Source organism: Stylophora pistillata, chromosome 4 (genome assembly GCF_964205215.1).
Source record: "Stylophora pistillata chromosome 4, jaStyPist1.2, whole genome shotgun sequence".
Lineage (NCBI taxonomy): Eukaryota > Metazoa > Cnidaria > Anthozoa > Scleractinia > Pocilloporidae > Stylophora > Stylophora pistillata.
Genome location: NC_142522.1, coordinates 44283580 through 44299976, shown reverse-complemented (window position 1 = coordinate 44299976; position 16397 = coordinate 44283580). Strand labels below are relative to the sequence as shown.

Genomic DNA, 16397 nt, shown 5'->3' with positions numbered 1-16397 from the left:
ATGGACATAATTATTCCTGTTCTTTTTGTTTTTTGAGTCTCGAAATTTGATCACGTATTTCATGATTTCAGCTGTAAACATTTGACACAAATTGAAGCAATTTTTTGGAAAAACATCTTCACAGCTATTTTAGTGTTCATATCATTTTGATAAAGTCAAAGCCTGGTTGCCGAATCATTATTACGCGTAACAAAGGTTCGAAGAAGGAGAGGGGGGACGGGACCGTTGTAAGCGATTTGGAACCCGACGTGAACTAAACGGCCAGAAATAATCGTTCGCGCATCACAGAGAGGTCGACATTTATTTTATTAAAGGGCTACGCTCAACCAGGACGCATTGCGGTAGTAGTGGTCTATCCCAGTATTTTCTGTATAACAGAAAAGGAAAGCCTACCGTGTATGCAATATTATTCGATTAAATAGTGGCAATCGTTACCGAGAACCTGGCTTGTATACCCTGACCTAGTTTCTCCAAGTGTCTATCAACTATATACTACTTTTTTTTTCGCTTTTCATTCCGCGTTCGCGATAATGAAACCATCGAAAAAAGGTCGTTCTGCGCGTTGAAAAGCCACCGTATCATATGGCTGACTAGATCAATTGGAAAGCATGGAATTAGCGAAAGACAGCTTTGGGATTTGGAAAGAAAATGAGCAGCAAGTCTGCAGAAGCCTTGCTACTTATCATTTCGGAGTAAAGTCAAACAAAAAAAAGCTCCCCTCAGCTCTTGGGTGACTGTCGTACGGGGAAAAGGTGTACAATCTATCTCAAGCGTAGTTGCATTTGAAATTTTTAGTGACCTTTCTCTTTCAGAGATACATTTCTCTTAAATTTTATCTTGATACACTCTATTCTTCTTGAGTATTTTGACAAAGTGTGAGTATTTATTGAACATGGGGCGTGACGAATTTATTCAAAGAAGGCCTGATGAATGACACCTATAAAAATTCAAGTATTCGAAGGTCTTCGTCTCTTTGTAATGCGTTTGGACTTCGAGCCGGGGTCGCCTCCCTGTTAAACCTCCCTCTTTCGCACACCTTTGTGTCCAAGAATATAGTTTCTGAGCTTGATATTTAAACCGTGAATAGTTTTGTCAAGACTAATCTCTTGACAGAATGTAGCTGTTTGCCCGTCTTACAAATTCTTCTATTTTGTCTTTGGTTCCGTTCCTCAGGTAGAAAACGTCGTCAATATACTTCTTCCAAAGTAGCGATTAATTTGTGCTCTGGGTGGTAATACCCTATTTCTATTTTTTGCCATGAAAATATTGCCAAAAGCTACTGCCGTTGTGGTATTCTTTGCCGTTTTTCGGTTCGGTATGTGAGAAAAAATTATGAGTTCCCGGATAATAACGTTACAATAACAATGAGCACTGATTGAGCGTGGCCCCTTACGGCATTTATATGCGCTCTTCTGTGTTAAAATCGTTTTCTCCTAAGGATCTACTAATAGCGTGGTCGATCTATAGAAACTGTCTGATAAGTTCGACTCTTACAGGTTATACGGTTCTTCTAATGCCTGTACAGCTTGTGCCAAACAAATTTCTCCAACTGCCAAGGTTTTACGAAGCGGTCGGAATATTTATCACGTCGACTGCTTTGCTTGCGTCGCTTGCAAGAAGCTCTTGAAGACTGGTGACATTTACTGCGTCATAGAAGGTGAATTGTTTTGCAAAAGAGATGCAATGGCGAACAAGCAACAGGAAAGATAAGAGGTGAAATCCTAAGCGTAATGCATGAAATACATAGTTTACAAATTGAAAACAAGGACCAAAGCTTCCCAGAATTCAATAATAGACTGAGTGACTGAGTAAAATGCTGTTACTTTATCAGCTTATGTGGCTTTTCGTTACAGGTGGCACATACCCAATGTATTCATATAGGATTAAAAGTCTAGAAATAATTTTTTTAGGTTATTGTCGTAAAATTACTAACTCTGGGTAAACGGAAGTTATGGAACGCTATTACATTTTGTACTGCCTAAGTTTGTATTTCGTCTGAGAAGGTTGAGAAACACGATATGATTCCAGCATCACTGAACACCTCAAAACAAAGAATTACACTTACGACAAAACAATTCCTGTGAAAAATTACTTATTGGCTGTGGATTGAATGTTCATACTGAGCCGATGGCAAAGTTGCAGTAGGGAACAACTGAATTGATGTCGCCCGGGTGGGGGGAGCCGGGGGAAGGGGGGAGCCGGGGAAAGGGGGAGCCGGGGTAGGAGGGGAGCCGGGGGAAGGGGGGAGCCGGGGGAAGGGGGGAGCTGAAGCTTGCTTCATCAAAACACAAAACATGGAGAACACTTTCAGCTGACTGTATATGAATATTTCATAAAGCTGTGCTTTTCCAGTCTTATCAGTTAATTTGTTAACAGAATGTGCGGTTGTTAAAGGCAAAAGGTTATTGTTACTATGCAAACTGATCATGCGTTTACGTTAATGCACATTTTTGATAAAAAAAAAAACAAAACAAAAATAAAACAGAAAGCAGTGAGGAATGTACTTAACTCAGAGACCTTTAATTGAAACTGCTTGGATATTTTTTCACGCTACTCACAAGATAATTTCTATGTAATTGTGTGTCATCATCGTCACATTTGGACAATTGTTTGTCCTTATTATATAATCTAATTGTTCGTATCTCGTATACGTACATTAGATTTAGCTACACTAACGGATAATGGATGCAAGTGCAGTCTTTGTAATTCATAGACACATTTGTCATACTGCAAATATTGTTCAGTCAATATCACTCGTACCTACGCTTATATTCAAATGTTTTTTTTACCTTAATTTATATTTATTTATGTTGTGTTCCCTAATTAGCACAGGTTTTAAACCTAAGTTAGGAGGTTTCTTTAGACACCTCATAGCAGAATATTTTCTTTACATTCCCTGACCATGACTTAAATAGGCGAAAACTTGGAATAGAAGAAAAGGAAATTAGCTCAAGGCCTCAATTGAATCATCCATTTGACGAACTTGCTACAGAGGGACAACTGAAAATGTTTAACTGACGGCACAACTGTTTATACTATTTTTTTTTTCACCAGGATTTCTGTACATGCCAAACAAAGCAAGATCCATGAAAACTTTGCAGATTAATGGGACAAGGGAAAAAATTTGTGCCAGCAAAGGAAAAGCAAAAACAAGCCGTAACTACACGGTCTAACCATTTGATAACAATTAGATTATGAGCTTAAGATTTTAAGGCGCTTAAATATTGAGTACGAATAATCTGATTGTTTTACTTCTTGTTCAAAACAGAAGGCGCACGTTTCTGTGTTTATTTTTTTGTTACAACCGCATACTATTAAGTTCCTCACTTCACCGTCTATTTTAAATCTCAAACATCTAAAATCATGATTGCCTTTTTTACAATTTTTTTTGAGATCAGGAGAGGTGCAATATGGCAAGCCGATTGTAGCAATATTCAATAAAGGAATATTTCAATTCAAAGAGCCTATTTTAGTTCAATTCAACGAATAAATTTCGGTTCAATACGGTATTTTTTGGTTCAGCATCCGATTTTGCATTCAATGCGATTGCTTCTTCAATTCAACAGCACATTTTGCGTTCAACATTTTCCATTTCGTTCAAAGCGATTTATTTTCGTTCAAAGATTCATTGCACAGCGGTTGACCGAAAACTCGTCCCCAGTCTTCATTCTCACTGGCCTTTTACAGCCCGTCATTTTCGCGCCATTTTGAAAAACAACGAGCAGTTGTCAGGTCAGATATTCTTGCTATAAATGGATCGCTCATCTCTTACGAAGTTGTCGTCTTGCCTCGGAGAAGCTTCAGAGCTTGTGAAAAAGATTTTAGACGACGAGAATGCTAGCTCTGAGACATCAAGGCCTGAAACTTCAAGTTCTGGTGGAAATAGATTGTTTTCAGCGTTGCAAAGAGCGAGGTCAATGCTAAACTCGTCACAATCAAGTACATCTGGTCTTGGCAAGCGGTTGAATAAGCGTGAACGATTACGAGCTACCAGTACAGCCAATGACCAAGGGCAGAGGAAAAAGGCTAAGAAGGAAGACATGAAAGCGTTCGAGTTTGTGTTGCTGTCGTTAGGTGAAGAGGACGAAGATGAGTGGACGATATCCGACGACAAGATCATGCTTCGCGGGCTTATTCAACTCTCCCCTGAATCTTCTGAGGCGGATTTTCGAAGGAAATTAGGCGAAGTAACGAGGGTTAAATTCCCTACTGTTACAGACTCTGACTTCGTTTTTCTAAGAGCCATTAGAAGAAAGCTGTCGATTCCAGTGACCTGCGATTCATTTGCATACAAGCAGCTGAAAGTTGTGGCTGGCCAAGGTTCCATTTATGTCAAGCTCAAACCAGGCTTTGAATGCCTGTTAGAAAACAACGACAGCAGTTATGATGGTAAGCCATATTGTCGTCGAATAAGTTTGAGAATGAAAAATCAGCAGAAAATACATGTATGCTGTTTTGTAATGAGGGGGTGGTATTATTTATGATTTAGTAATATTAATTCCTTCTGTTCCCCTAAAATCTTTTACCCGAATTTGGTACAATCTTATCTGTTTTGTCCTATATTATGAAAGTGTACTAACTCAAATTATATGTCATAAAAACTAGAGATTACTGAATAATGCAGTTTATTTTTTTTTTATTTGAAAAAGTAGAAAACAGTGATTTATTTACATGTAAGGTAGTGCCTTTCATATTCATGATATTTCACAATCATTGGATTGGTTGGTGAAAGTGATGCCAGCAATCAGCAGCCTTTATTGCAACTCCATGCAGTCTCCACTCTGTCCTGTTACATATTTTCTTGTGAATTAATATAAAGTAACCCCTAACCTGTTAACATGCATTACTAAAATATACATATAATTTCAATGTGTAATTTCAATCCCTTTAGAATTGTTAACTTCATATATGGGCAAGAATGAACAAGTGAATTACAGCCAGTCCATCCGAGTATCAAACAGCCAATCCACCTCCCAAGTTGATAATAGCCAATCTGCCTGCCAAGTTGACAATAGCCAATCCACCCGAGTAGACAACAGCCAATCCACCGCCCGACTTGGCAATAGCCAATCCACTCAAGTATACAACAGCCAATCCACCTCCCAACTTGACAATGGCCAATCCACCCGAGTAAACAACAGCCAATCCACCTCCCAAGTTGACAAAAGCCAATCCACCGTAGTAGACAACAGCCAATTCACCTCACAAGTTGAAAACAGCCAATCCACCCAAGTTGACAACAACCAACCCACCTCCCAAGTTTGTCCGGAAATGGACAAACTTGCTGAAGAAGCTGTGGCCTACTGTCAAGAAAATAACATATCTAATCCAAGTGAGATCTTAAGAGTAATCCAAAACAAGTTTGTCAAAGGACGAAATCTGGAAGTGCAAAGAGTCGAAGAAGTGTCAGAAGGAATGACTCAATACATCTTAGTTAACAGGAAGAGTATTCTCGAAACGGCATTTGAAGAACTAAAAGAGGTTGCTTTATCAGATTTACAAAAAACTCTACAAGTGGATTTTTATGGGGAGGTATGTAAATACCACATTCAGTTATTCCGATATATGGTTTTAGACATCGTATATAAGTCAGTAAAAGCCTGCATAAAAGAACCACTAGTTTTCAAAGTCAGGCTAAAGTGGTGAGAAAGTGGGCAGAGCTGGTTCTTAACTGGTTCTTAAAGACTTATTTGCAAACCAAATGTATTGTCCTTATATATCTGTTATGGTGTTGTTATTACAATGTTTTTTTTTTTCATCAGTGATCTATTCATTGGTAAGTTATTACAATGTTCAGTAAGTATCACTGTAGAAGATAGATTGAGTACAAAATTATAATCCTAAATTAGACATTTTTCTTGCATCAGTAAATTTGGTACTCAGACTCAACTCATGATGTAAGTTTTTACAATGACCCAATAAAGCTTATAAGTAAAACCTGTCATATGAGAACCAGTCTACATGTAATTTCTCAGTGGGTGCTTAAATGGTAAATTGTAGCCTGGTGGTTCTTAAGCCACTGGTTATTTTTGCACATTTTTAGTTTATAGTATTTTTAAATTACATTATGTCCAGCATTGAAAGTGTGTTATTTTGGTGAAACACAATTATATCAACATAGCATAAAATGATTGACAATTTTTCCAATCTCATTTACAGACCAAACGTGGCACTGTAGCCCATATACAGTGTTGATGCAAACCCTCTCTTGATAGGCATAAATACAATCACTTTTTTACTGTCTATATTTTAGGAAGCTGAGGATTTAGGCGGCCCAAGAAAAGAATTTTTCAGACTGGTTCTTTCCGAAATACATGCCAAATATTTTGAGAAAGGACTGAAAGATCATCTGGCGGAAGATTACCAGATAGTTGGTAAAATACTTGGTAAGAATATAATAATCTTCAAGTCAAGTCAAGTTTTATTGTTATATATGCTTGGCTTTTGTGAAAAAAGATCACCAGCTAGTTTCCAGGTATAACACAGAAAATAAGAAAAATAAAAAACTAAAATTGAGAAAAAAATACCTTCAACAAGTAACTGTTTTCATGTTTCCATGTTTTCATTCCATGAATGCTTATATAAATCTGCCTTTTCTAATAACAGGACTAAGTATCCTCCAAAATGGAAAATTGCCTCGTTTTTTGGAAGAGGAGATCCTGGAAGAAATATTTTCCACTTCATCAAAGCCAAATTCAGCCATCCAACACTTGCAAAATGGTCTCAAATGTCTTGGAATACACCAGGTGGGTGTTGATATATACTGTTTTGAGTGTTTGCTGTTGAAAAATACAACTCATTTCCCAGGAACAATAAGCTGGCTCCAAATCTCCAAATACAGGCCAGTCCCTAAAAGAGTCCATTCCCAGGCCTGCAGCCATCCTGGCTTGTTCTTGATACATGCATATGCTACAAACTTCTTTATGAAATTAATTTGAATGACTGTAACTCATTCAAAACTTCCCTAGCTAAACCAAACTTCAATCTTGATGTGTTGTATTTGAAACTATACATTTAGTCCTTTTTGGTAAAAAGCAGTAGATATTTATTCCCTTACAGAATCTGACCTTAAGATAGCGTAAGCTCATTTTTGAAGTGAGGTACATGTAGGACTCTCGATTATTTTAAATCTCCGTTTCTAAAGACACCATGAAGTAATACATGTGTTAAATGAGGTTATTCACATTTTCACAGATTGGATGTCAGTTACCAATGTTCTTGCACTTGTTGAGACGAAACCCAGACCACATGTTAACAGTGAAGCAGCTGGTACATTTGCTTAAGCCTGAATTTAGTCCTGAAGGGTCAAACAGTCGTTCCCTAGAGAACAAAGTGTATGCAGCATTTGTAAAATACATGAGGGAAGTAGCAAGTAAGTATATTAAACCCAACATTCATGACAACATCAATACAGAGAAAGTGTGTGATTCTTTTTACCCCACTAAAGTTTGTCTGTGAACAATGTCTATTGCAAAAATAAATGTATGCTGCAATTTCTTTTCAGGCGGAAGAAGACATGGATTGTCATTATCAAGCATCTTAACATTTGTGACTGGCACAGATGAGGAACCTGTTCTTGGTTTCCACATTCATCCTAGCATTCAATTCCATGAGGTGCAAGATTCTTTTTTGCCCTCTGCAAACACCTGTATTGGCTGTCTCAGGTTGCCAAGGCCAGCACTGAATGTACAGCTACCTGCCACTGAAGTGCTTTTCTCTTTATATGATATGGCATTTCTTAACACATTTTTTGGCACTAAGTAAATAGCAGATTTTATGTCTGGATCATAGTTATTATTTCTGTTTGTTTTTGGTTGTTGGCAACAGCAAATGTTCTGCACAATAATTAATACAAATATTAAAAAATGCCAATTTTAAAAATAGTACTATAGATGTCAAGAGCATAGAACAAGGTATTGTGATATTCATTACAAAGGACTATTAATATATTATATATATCTGACCATATTCGCAAGAATATGCCTGCAGGTTGTCGTCACGGCTGGCTCAGGTGAATGGCCCAGTCCATGGACTATCTGCTGGTGGCTTGCAGGGGGGGGCAGGGGAGGGTGTCTCATACGGACACCTCCTCTTATTTAGACTTGGCCATTTGAGTGACAAATAATGAGTTTCTTGAGTTGTTTTAGCTTGCTTGAATGTTCTTTGTTGACATGGCCCCCGGCTAGAGACACCCCTGTCACGTGCTTGCGTGGGGGGGATTCTCCTAGCCACAGGGTGGTCAGAACACTCCTGGCCACTGGGACTGTCCTAGAGTCAACTGCGGACATGCTCTGCGAATGCAGTCAGATATACATTGAAGATAATAGGTTTATCACTGAAGAAATTGTTACAGTTTAAGAATTTCAATATACAATGTACATGTACATATTATTTCATGGAGAAACTCAAACTCGGAAAAAAATCACTTTGGAGGTGGAGTGGTCACATTTAGATATGCCTCAATGTGACACTGTGATGTTGTTAGTGAATTCATACATGAAAGGAGCTCAGTCACAGTATTTTGAGTTATGTTGGCCATTAGCAAAATTACCGTTTAACTCAAGGAAACCTGAAAAATAAGACTTCACAAACTTAAGATAGAAAAACACCACCAAGACAATAATATACCACAAAGGAACAAGGATGGTTAAATATAGAAGACTAACACGGATTGCAAACTTTTCAAACTGTTTAGCCGTGACTGTGCTCCTTTAATGTGACAGCATGCTGTTAGTGAGTTCACATGTGCCAGTCAGAACTTGGCTGTGTTGCCATGTAAGACCCACAGACTGGCCCTTGCTCACTATTGAGTCTCCGGTAGTGGTTAGAGCATCCGACTAGATCATGGAGGGTCGGGTTCAAATCCCATCTGGGAGTCAGATTTTTCCCGAGTTTGTGTTTCTCCATGTATTTAAATTCGATATTTGTTCTTTTAATATACACTTTATTTCATCATGTTGTGAAGAACTTTATATAATGACGTCTATGATATTCAAAAAAGTGCTTCTTGCTTTTTATTTTACTCCCTTTCATAAAGTGCTTGCATTAAGCCAATGAAACAAACAGCACTATTTTACTAAGTATTGATAATTAGAAGAAAACAAAAGATTTATTAGGAACTAAAACTATTTAGTACTACATTATGCTCATTGGTTGAGTGGGAGCACTTTGAAAAATTCAAAAAAATAGACTTTTATTGGTGTTTTTATTCTGTGGTACATGTGATTAATAAAGATCGCTTAAATACATGGTAATATTGTCAATTATGCATCTACTGTTGTCTCAGTTACTGTACAAAAAATATGTGGTCAAGAACTGCATTACTGCAAAAGTAAAGACAATTGGATCAATGACTGCAAGACTATAGAAGTGCTAGTTTAGGTGGGTATAGTGCTCGCTCTGATTTTAATTTGTTTTGTTTCATCAGCATTTACTCCTACATTAAGCCTAGCTTTTGAGCAACTTGCCCTTCATCAGGGCAAATGGCCAAATTCTACGTTGGAAGGATAAGAATAACAGAATACTAAGGAGGGCACAAAGGAATGAAGTCAAGCATGTGACATAAGATAGACATAAACATAAGACATCCACATAACGCTTAGCATAGGCAAAGTCAATAGGGAAAGTAATCTTGAGGGAACGATGATGATTATTATTGTTATCATTAGCAACAAAGAAAAACACCATCCTTTTGTCCCATGAAGTCTCACAGGATACATTTTTCTTTGCTTTCATTCACTTATGCTTGCATCATAGTGAACGCCAGGCTTAATAACACTACAGTCACTCCAGAGTAGTGTGTGTCATATTAAAAAATGGCTTCACAATTGGAATACGCAATTTTTGTCAAGATTTTGTGCTATCATTGACATGAATAATAACACCATTATCATGCCCAATTTTTCTGGTTTTATCCTACTCTGGCCCTGTACATCCCATTTTAGTTAAAAATCTGATAATATGCTGTGCAATCTCACAGGAAAACAGTTTATTACATGTGTAGAACTTGGTTTACCAGGTCCAAGGCATCAATGTAAATGTCTATACCCATGTCTGTAGAGGGTTTCAATGGATCTATTTCCTGTTGAAGAATCTGCAAAACCTCATCCTGTTTGTGTATCTCGATTGGAGATATTGTGACATTATTATCACTGTCATCAAATGGGGAAGGTCCCTGTGGGTAATGGCCATAGAATACCAGGTCATCTGGGTCTTCATCAAGGCCACCATGTGATAGCGGATTATCATCATGAAGCATTCCATTCATCCACATTTGATATGGAGACCAACTGTTAGCAGTTCTGATACCATGATGATTGAAGGTTTCCTGGTACTCATGAAGTGCTTTATTAAGTCTTGGAAGAAATACAAAATGCAGCGCAAACATGTTCGTAGGATCTTCAATGTTTAAATTCCCAGAATCCTCTAAAGCATAGAACAGATAATAAAAATAGTGCATAACGCAACGAAACACATCCCTCCACAGCCGTTCTATTCTTTGGTTGTGGGTGGAAGGCCCAGCAATGAAGCTGCCCCTACCTGCCCCTCTTGCATCTACTATGGCATCGCAAACCAAAACGTTTTCGACCCCCCTGTCAACACGAATGCGGGAAGGCCACAGTCCATCTTTCTCAACAGCATCTAAAAAAAGGGATAGTACAGTTTCTGATAGGTTGTTTGGACTGCAATGAAGAAACATTATTCGTCTAGAAAAGCCATCTATGCAGCCATGAACAACTAGCCCCCAGCGAATGAGAGAGTGGTGCCCATCAAGGTGCCATAAGGAATTAGGCCAAGGCACGAGGTAAGTCCTTCGTGTTACAACTGCACCCCAGCGCAATGCTGCATTTTCAGGATCTAGCCTTGCCATACTCTCACGTACTCTACTCCTTTGTACTCTCAAACCTTTTGACCTCAAGTACCCAGTAATGTATGACTGCCCTGTTGTTTTGCCATGTTGATTCATGTATTCTGATACTATGTTATCTAACTCTCCATCAGACATCAAGCTGAAATCACTCATAGATTTTAGACCATACTCTTGAACTCTCCTGTAGATAGTCCATCGCGACACCCCCAATATATCCGCTATTTTCTGCCACGAAAAACCGAAACCTCTAAGGTCCTCTAGCATTTCTTGTGGAATTTTAAATGATGGACGTCCAGCTCTTCCTGTGTACATAGAGGCAACTAACACTTGAGCAACAGAAGTTGGCCTGTTGTTTAGATCTAAATTTCTCTCCTGCAAGCATTGGAAAACATCATAAAAAGCACTTGCAAGGGAGCTCCATGTATCCTGGAAGTCATTATCATTTTCAGCCAAGGTTCGAAGCAAGCTAATCGTTTGATCGACAACCGTCTGCGTTTGCAAGCTATCTGAGGAGCAGTTTTCATGTAAAGACTGTTCTGCTTTGTCCAGAACTGTGTGAAGAAATGTTGATAGGTCCTCGTCAGCATTAAAATCTGATTGTAAAGACATTATTATGAATCATGAAGGCAAGACAAGTGCTCGTTGTTTTTCAAAATGGCGGGCTATAAAGGCCAGTGAGAATTCTATGAAGACTGGGGACGAATTTGTTTCGGTCAACCGCTGTGCAATGAATCTTTGAACGAAAATAAATCGCTTTGAACGAAATGGAAAATGTTGAACGCAAAATGTGCTGTTGAATTGAAGAAGCAATCGCATTGAATGCAAAATCGGATGCTGAACCAAAAAATACCGTATTGAACCAAAATTTATTCGTTGAATTGAACTAAAATAGGCTCTTTGAATTGAAATATTCCTTTATTGAATATTGCTACAATCGGCTTGCCATAGTGCAACAACAACTGTAGAGTCCGACATAATCTTTGTCAGTTCTTAAGCCAGCATCAAAAAGTATCATTTTGCTTTTTCAAATGAATGTTCCTAGTTTTACTCAGTTTAACTTCTTTTTCTTAAAAAAAGAAGTTAAACTGAGTTTTTCGAAAGAAAATTACGGCATGTCGTGTTTATCTGTGGAGGACGTGAAGCAAGGGTATGACGCAAGAACACAAAAGTTTAACAAGAGACTTAATTGAGACGCCAACAGAGACATGGCCCTGGACACGTAGACAGATTGACAGGCAATAAAATATCATGTTTAATTAGTGGGTTTTCTTATTGTATGTGTGCCAAGTTTTTTGTCATTGTTTGCGAAGAAAGTAATCTTCCGGTCCAAAATATCACCCGTGCGTTTCTCTTCCTGTCTTCGTTTCAGGCTCCATTAACGCAACGACTGCAATATACGGAAGTTTTTGTGGTCATCTAGGATTTTTTTTTTCAATTGTGTTTACAACAGGTCGCAAACCAAATCGCATAATGCGCAAAAATTCTGAAAATGTTCACACGTATATTTATTTTCTATGTCTCGCCAAGTAAACAGAGAGCGATTGAGAGAAAATGAAAAGAAGGGGTCTTATGTTCAGTTATGAAGTTACCAAAATGGAAATGTCCGACATTGTTTGTTAGTCTGTCGAGTAATCATTTGTTTCCGGTCTTAGTAACACAATTATTCGTTGCTTAAAGCAATGAAGCCGTTTTGAATTCTTGTTATTTTTTTCTCTGACCGTGACCAAACGAACAGCTATAATATCGAATAGACTCGAAAAGAGGGTTCCAAGTTACTTTCCATTCTCTTCAAGCTTAAGATTGCTGCTATCTTTGCGCAGCTACCGAGGATGGACAATGAAAATCTAAGTACACGGTACAAAACAATCTCCGCCTCAGTATTATCAGCCATTTTGCGAGAGCCGCCTATAAGCCGCTGAAGTTCTAAATTACTGAGTCATAACTCTTGAAAGAATTTAGGTTCTTGAGCAGCGTTAATTGACAACAATTTTGAAACGTTAGCAATCAGATTGGATGGAAACGTGTGGTCGTAAATCAAGTAAAAGAGGGCAGAACAAGGAATATTTTTCATTCCGTTAGAGGGTCCACAAAACCCAAGGTAAACTTCCTATTTTTCTTCCTGATTTGTCTTACTAATTTACACTTTCTGCATCTTTCTAAAGGAATTTTTTTTTATTAGTGTTTGTTCACTCTACGCACGCAGCTTTCAGTTGTGCGAGTTGAAAAGGTCACTAATTGAATCGTTACAGACTTCCGTAATCTTGACAATTCATTAAAAAACTGAAACTATGGTCGAAGCTCTCACTGCCACCACTTCTGCTAAGCGACCAGCTCTAGTTACGACCACGAATGTAAAACCCTCTTTAAAATGTCACTTAACTCTATATTTGAAAGCTCTCGCAAGCTACCTCAAGTTCCCGTAAGCGACTGCGACCTCGACCACCCGTTGGGATTACCGAATTAGACTTTTCCATTGTATTTAAGCTCTCGTATGCGACCACTAAGTCTAAAGCTTAAAATTTTTGAGCGAAATCATTGATTACTTGTTTTTTTTTTAGTAATTTGTAAGGATATTTTGGCACGTGTGCACAGAATGAGAGAAAACAAGCTTCCAGTTTTTTTTTACTTTTCTGTACCCTGACTAATATGATTTTACAAATACCAAACGCTTTTGCTAAAACTTTCGAACCGACCATGCACCCTCCATTGCTTATAATTTTGGTCATTTACGAGAGTCCATTCTCGTCAGTAAAATAACGACCAGCTCTTTTTGCGACCACTCTTTCGAATTCCTGGTGTGGTCGCTTAAAGTGCTACTACGACGAAAATTTTTGTTTTTGTTTCCGGGTTTTTTCAACATAAATCTTTTCTATATGTTCAAAATTATACAAATAGCGAGAAACTGGAACGATACTTGCGTACGGGGGCTGGAAATTTCCTACTGAAAAGTGCGTAGATACGGTCCACCATTACGGCAAAGTTCGCAAAACAATAGCCCGCGAGATCTCTTAAAGCGGTCTTGCGTTTGACCACGTGATTTATCCTCTACTATGTAGAAACATCAACCAAAATATTCGCATTTGGGAAAAGCTTGTGTGTTTAGAGCCGTTTATAAAGACGTTTAAGATGTCATCTCCGTCGGATTCCTCTTCCTGCACGTCTGAAAGTGATCAAGAAAATTTTATAGTTGACGAAGTGATTGGGGAAATTTCTGAATTTGCGCCGTACGACGACAATTACGAACCTCTTGCCACCGAGGAAGAAGCCCGGCGCGGTCTACAACGAAAGAGTTCACCGCGAAGAAGAAGAGGAGCAACAGCCGGTTTCAGCGAAGATATTCGGGAGAGGTGCCAGCGAATGAATGGTATGGTATTATCATGGAATGTAGATTTATATTTTTATTTTCCAATTTCAAATACCCGTCGTAAAATCGTTGCTATGTGATTAACTGTAGTCCTGATTTTATGCGATAGTTTTATTAAAGCGGTCAGACTAGTAATGATTTTATACAGACGTATTTTTCTTTCGTTTGTCAAATTTTTCACATTATTTTGCAGGTGTTCGTGCTCGAACTGCTCTGTCAGCCTTGTGAGCTTTATGTCGATGTTTTTAAAACTAGAAATGGAAGTAAGGTGTAACCACATCTTTGCCTTAAAATGTATGCATCATTTGTGGGCAGTGAGAATAGAATTGAAATACAGACGAAAAAAAAAAACCCGCAAACAGTAACCGAACTTATAGAATGTAGAAATCAGACTAAGTCCAGTTTTGGTTGTTTTAAAAGACTCGCGTGTAACTCAAAATTTGTTGATTTCTTGGAGGGAACTTTGGAGTACTGTCAAATCTCAAAGTAACAGCAAGGTAATATCTCAAAAAATAGAGAGCCGGATTTCTATGTAGCTTCACTTTTTCTAAATTTTACGCTTGAGTGGAAAGGTCTGGGAATTGGGGAATTGACTTCACGTCCACTCAGCGCAAATACCCGTTTTTTCGCCAACGCTCGTTTTACTGTAACTATGAGAAGAAAGCGGAAAAGTATGAAAACACATGCAACCATATGGGAAGTCTAAATAGTCGGAGCATTCATTAGACGAATATTGAACAACGATGCCAGAAAAAAATCATGTCACAGGTAAGTGAGGAAATAAATATTATGGTGATAAGCACAGCGCAAATACATTGTAATTTCACTCACCGATCGTCGACTCCGCTTTGATAGTGCTTCAAAGGATTTTTTCCAAATAGTTGGAAACGTCCCCTTCGTCAACTTTCTTTTCATGCCTTTCATCGGAGAAGCAAGCGTAAAACAATCCCTTGTGAAATGCTCGGAGCACACAATAAATTTTCCCTCTGGCTTGAAATCCTTCCGATGAATAGACGCGAACCTTTTCCACTTTAGTCTAACACTGCCCGAATCAGGAGAATTATGAATAGAAACCTCCAATTCATCATTCTTTATGTTTCCACAGTCCTGAACAACGCAACGTCTACCAGGCATACTTTCGCTTTAGTCAAAAAAGCGAAGAAAGAACCTCCAAAAGCTTCCAAAAATATCTCGTGCTGAATGCGAAATTAGCCACGTTTGTGTACCTTGTTTAGCCGTATTGATGTTTTTACGTCACATCTCGCCCCAACTCCTTCAAATACTACTCCCGGTCATTTTCTGAATCGAGTAATGGCGGCAGGACATTTACGAAAATTGCAGTGCAAATAAACACACTTCCAGACCATATTTCGACTCCAAACTTGGCACGGTAAGTCACTTTTACATATATTTTCGAAATATGTAATAAGAAACGAAACCCCAAAGTTGATCGTAGTAGCACTTTAAGAGCTTCTAATCACAATGATCATTAAAACGATAGAATGACGTCATTGATATCGAATGCTCTTTTTTCCTTTTATCGACTATTTATTCTGCTGTTGAGCACCAATTGATTGCAGCCAGTGTTGGTCGGTAACGGGCAAGTTTCCTGCCGATCTAACTCTCCAGCATTTTTTAGCGGATCATCTTAGTTTTTTTAAAGTTCTTCTTCGACAACTTCTAAGAGAAGTCAAAGAGTTTTGGTAAGTTGAATTCGGGTTTCACGTTTTGCTGATTGACCAAATGCAACCAGCGAATCCAAGTACACGAATTTGCACTTTGCGCGTAAAAGCAACTTAAGACAAGACTTTACTTGCCATAAGACGGAGGCCATAGACTGAACTGTGAAGATCAAAACCCGAGGACGTACATCTCAAAAATATTTTCTATGAGAGAGGTCAATAGGTTCTTTAGATATTCTGAAGGGGTTCTCTCAAAATATAGAATGAAGAATAGTTCTTACTTTCGGTTCGAAACGCATTTTAATTTTTCCTTTAACGGTCAAATGACTTTCCCGGAAAACATAACTTTGAGGGAGGATATACTTCCCATCTGTCTAGTTAACTTGTTTCGAGGTCTTTAAATAAAGTGGGAAAATGTCATTAAATAATGTGGCGTTGGTTCTAAACAATTGTATACAATTTAGACCAATTTACTGCTTAC

The 16397-nt window shown here is 38.3% G+C and overlaps 2 protein-coding genes and 1 long non-coding RNA gene across 3 annotated transcripts; 2 read left to right on the top strand and 1 right to left on the bottom strand.

The window, feature by feature from the left end:
* Nucleotides 1-3487: 3487 nt before the first annotated feature.
* Nucleotides 3488-9254, top strand: LOC148733947 (uncharacterized). Its single transcript, XM_088758110.1, has 6 exons — nucleotides 3488-4389; nucleotides 4892-5532; nucleotides 6254-6386; nucleotides 6607-6746; nucleotides 7195-7372; nucleotides 7505-9254. Exons 1-6 carry the CDS (start codon nucleotides 3753-3755, stop codon nucleotides 7762-7764), a joined length of 1989 nt encoding a protein of 662 aa, XP_088614236.1. The 5' UTR covers nucleotides 3488-3752; the 3' UTR covers nucleotides 7765-9254.
* Nucleotides 9168-11829, bottom strand: LOC148733946 (uncharacterized). Its single transcript, XM_088758111.1, has one exon. The coding sequence runs from the start codon at nucleotides 11477-11479 to the stop codon at nucleotides 9992-9994; it is 1488 nt and encodes a 495-aa protein (XP_088614237.1). The 5' UTR covers nucleotides 11480-11829; the 3' UTR covers nucleotides 9168-9991.
* A 1400-nt stretch (nucleotides 11830-13229) lies between these two features.
* On the top strand, nucleotides 13230-14655 carry LOC148733945 (uncharacterized). Its single transcript, XR_016000000.1, has 2 exons — nucleotides 13230-14234; nucleotides 14428-14655. It is a non-coding gene; the product is annotated as an uncharacterized LOC148733945 (long non-coding RNA).
* The last annotated feature ends 1742 nt before the right edge of the window (nucleotides 14656-16397 follow it).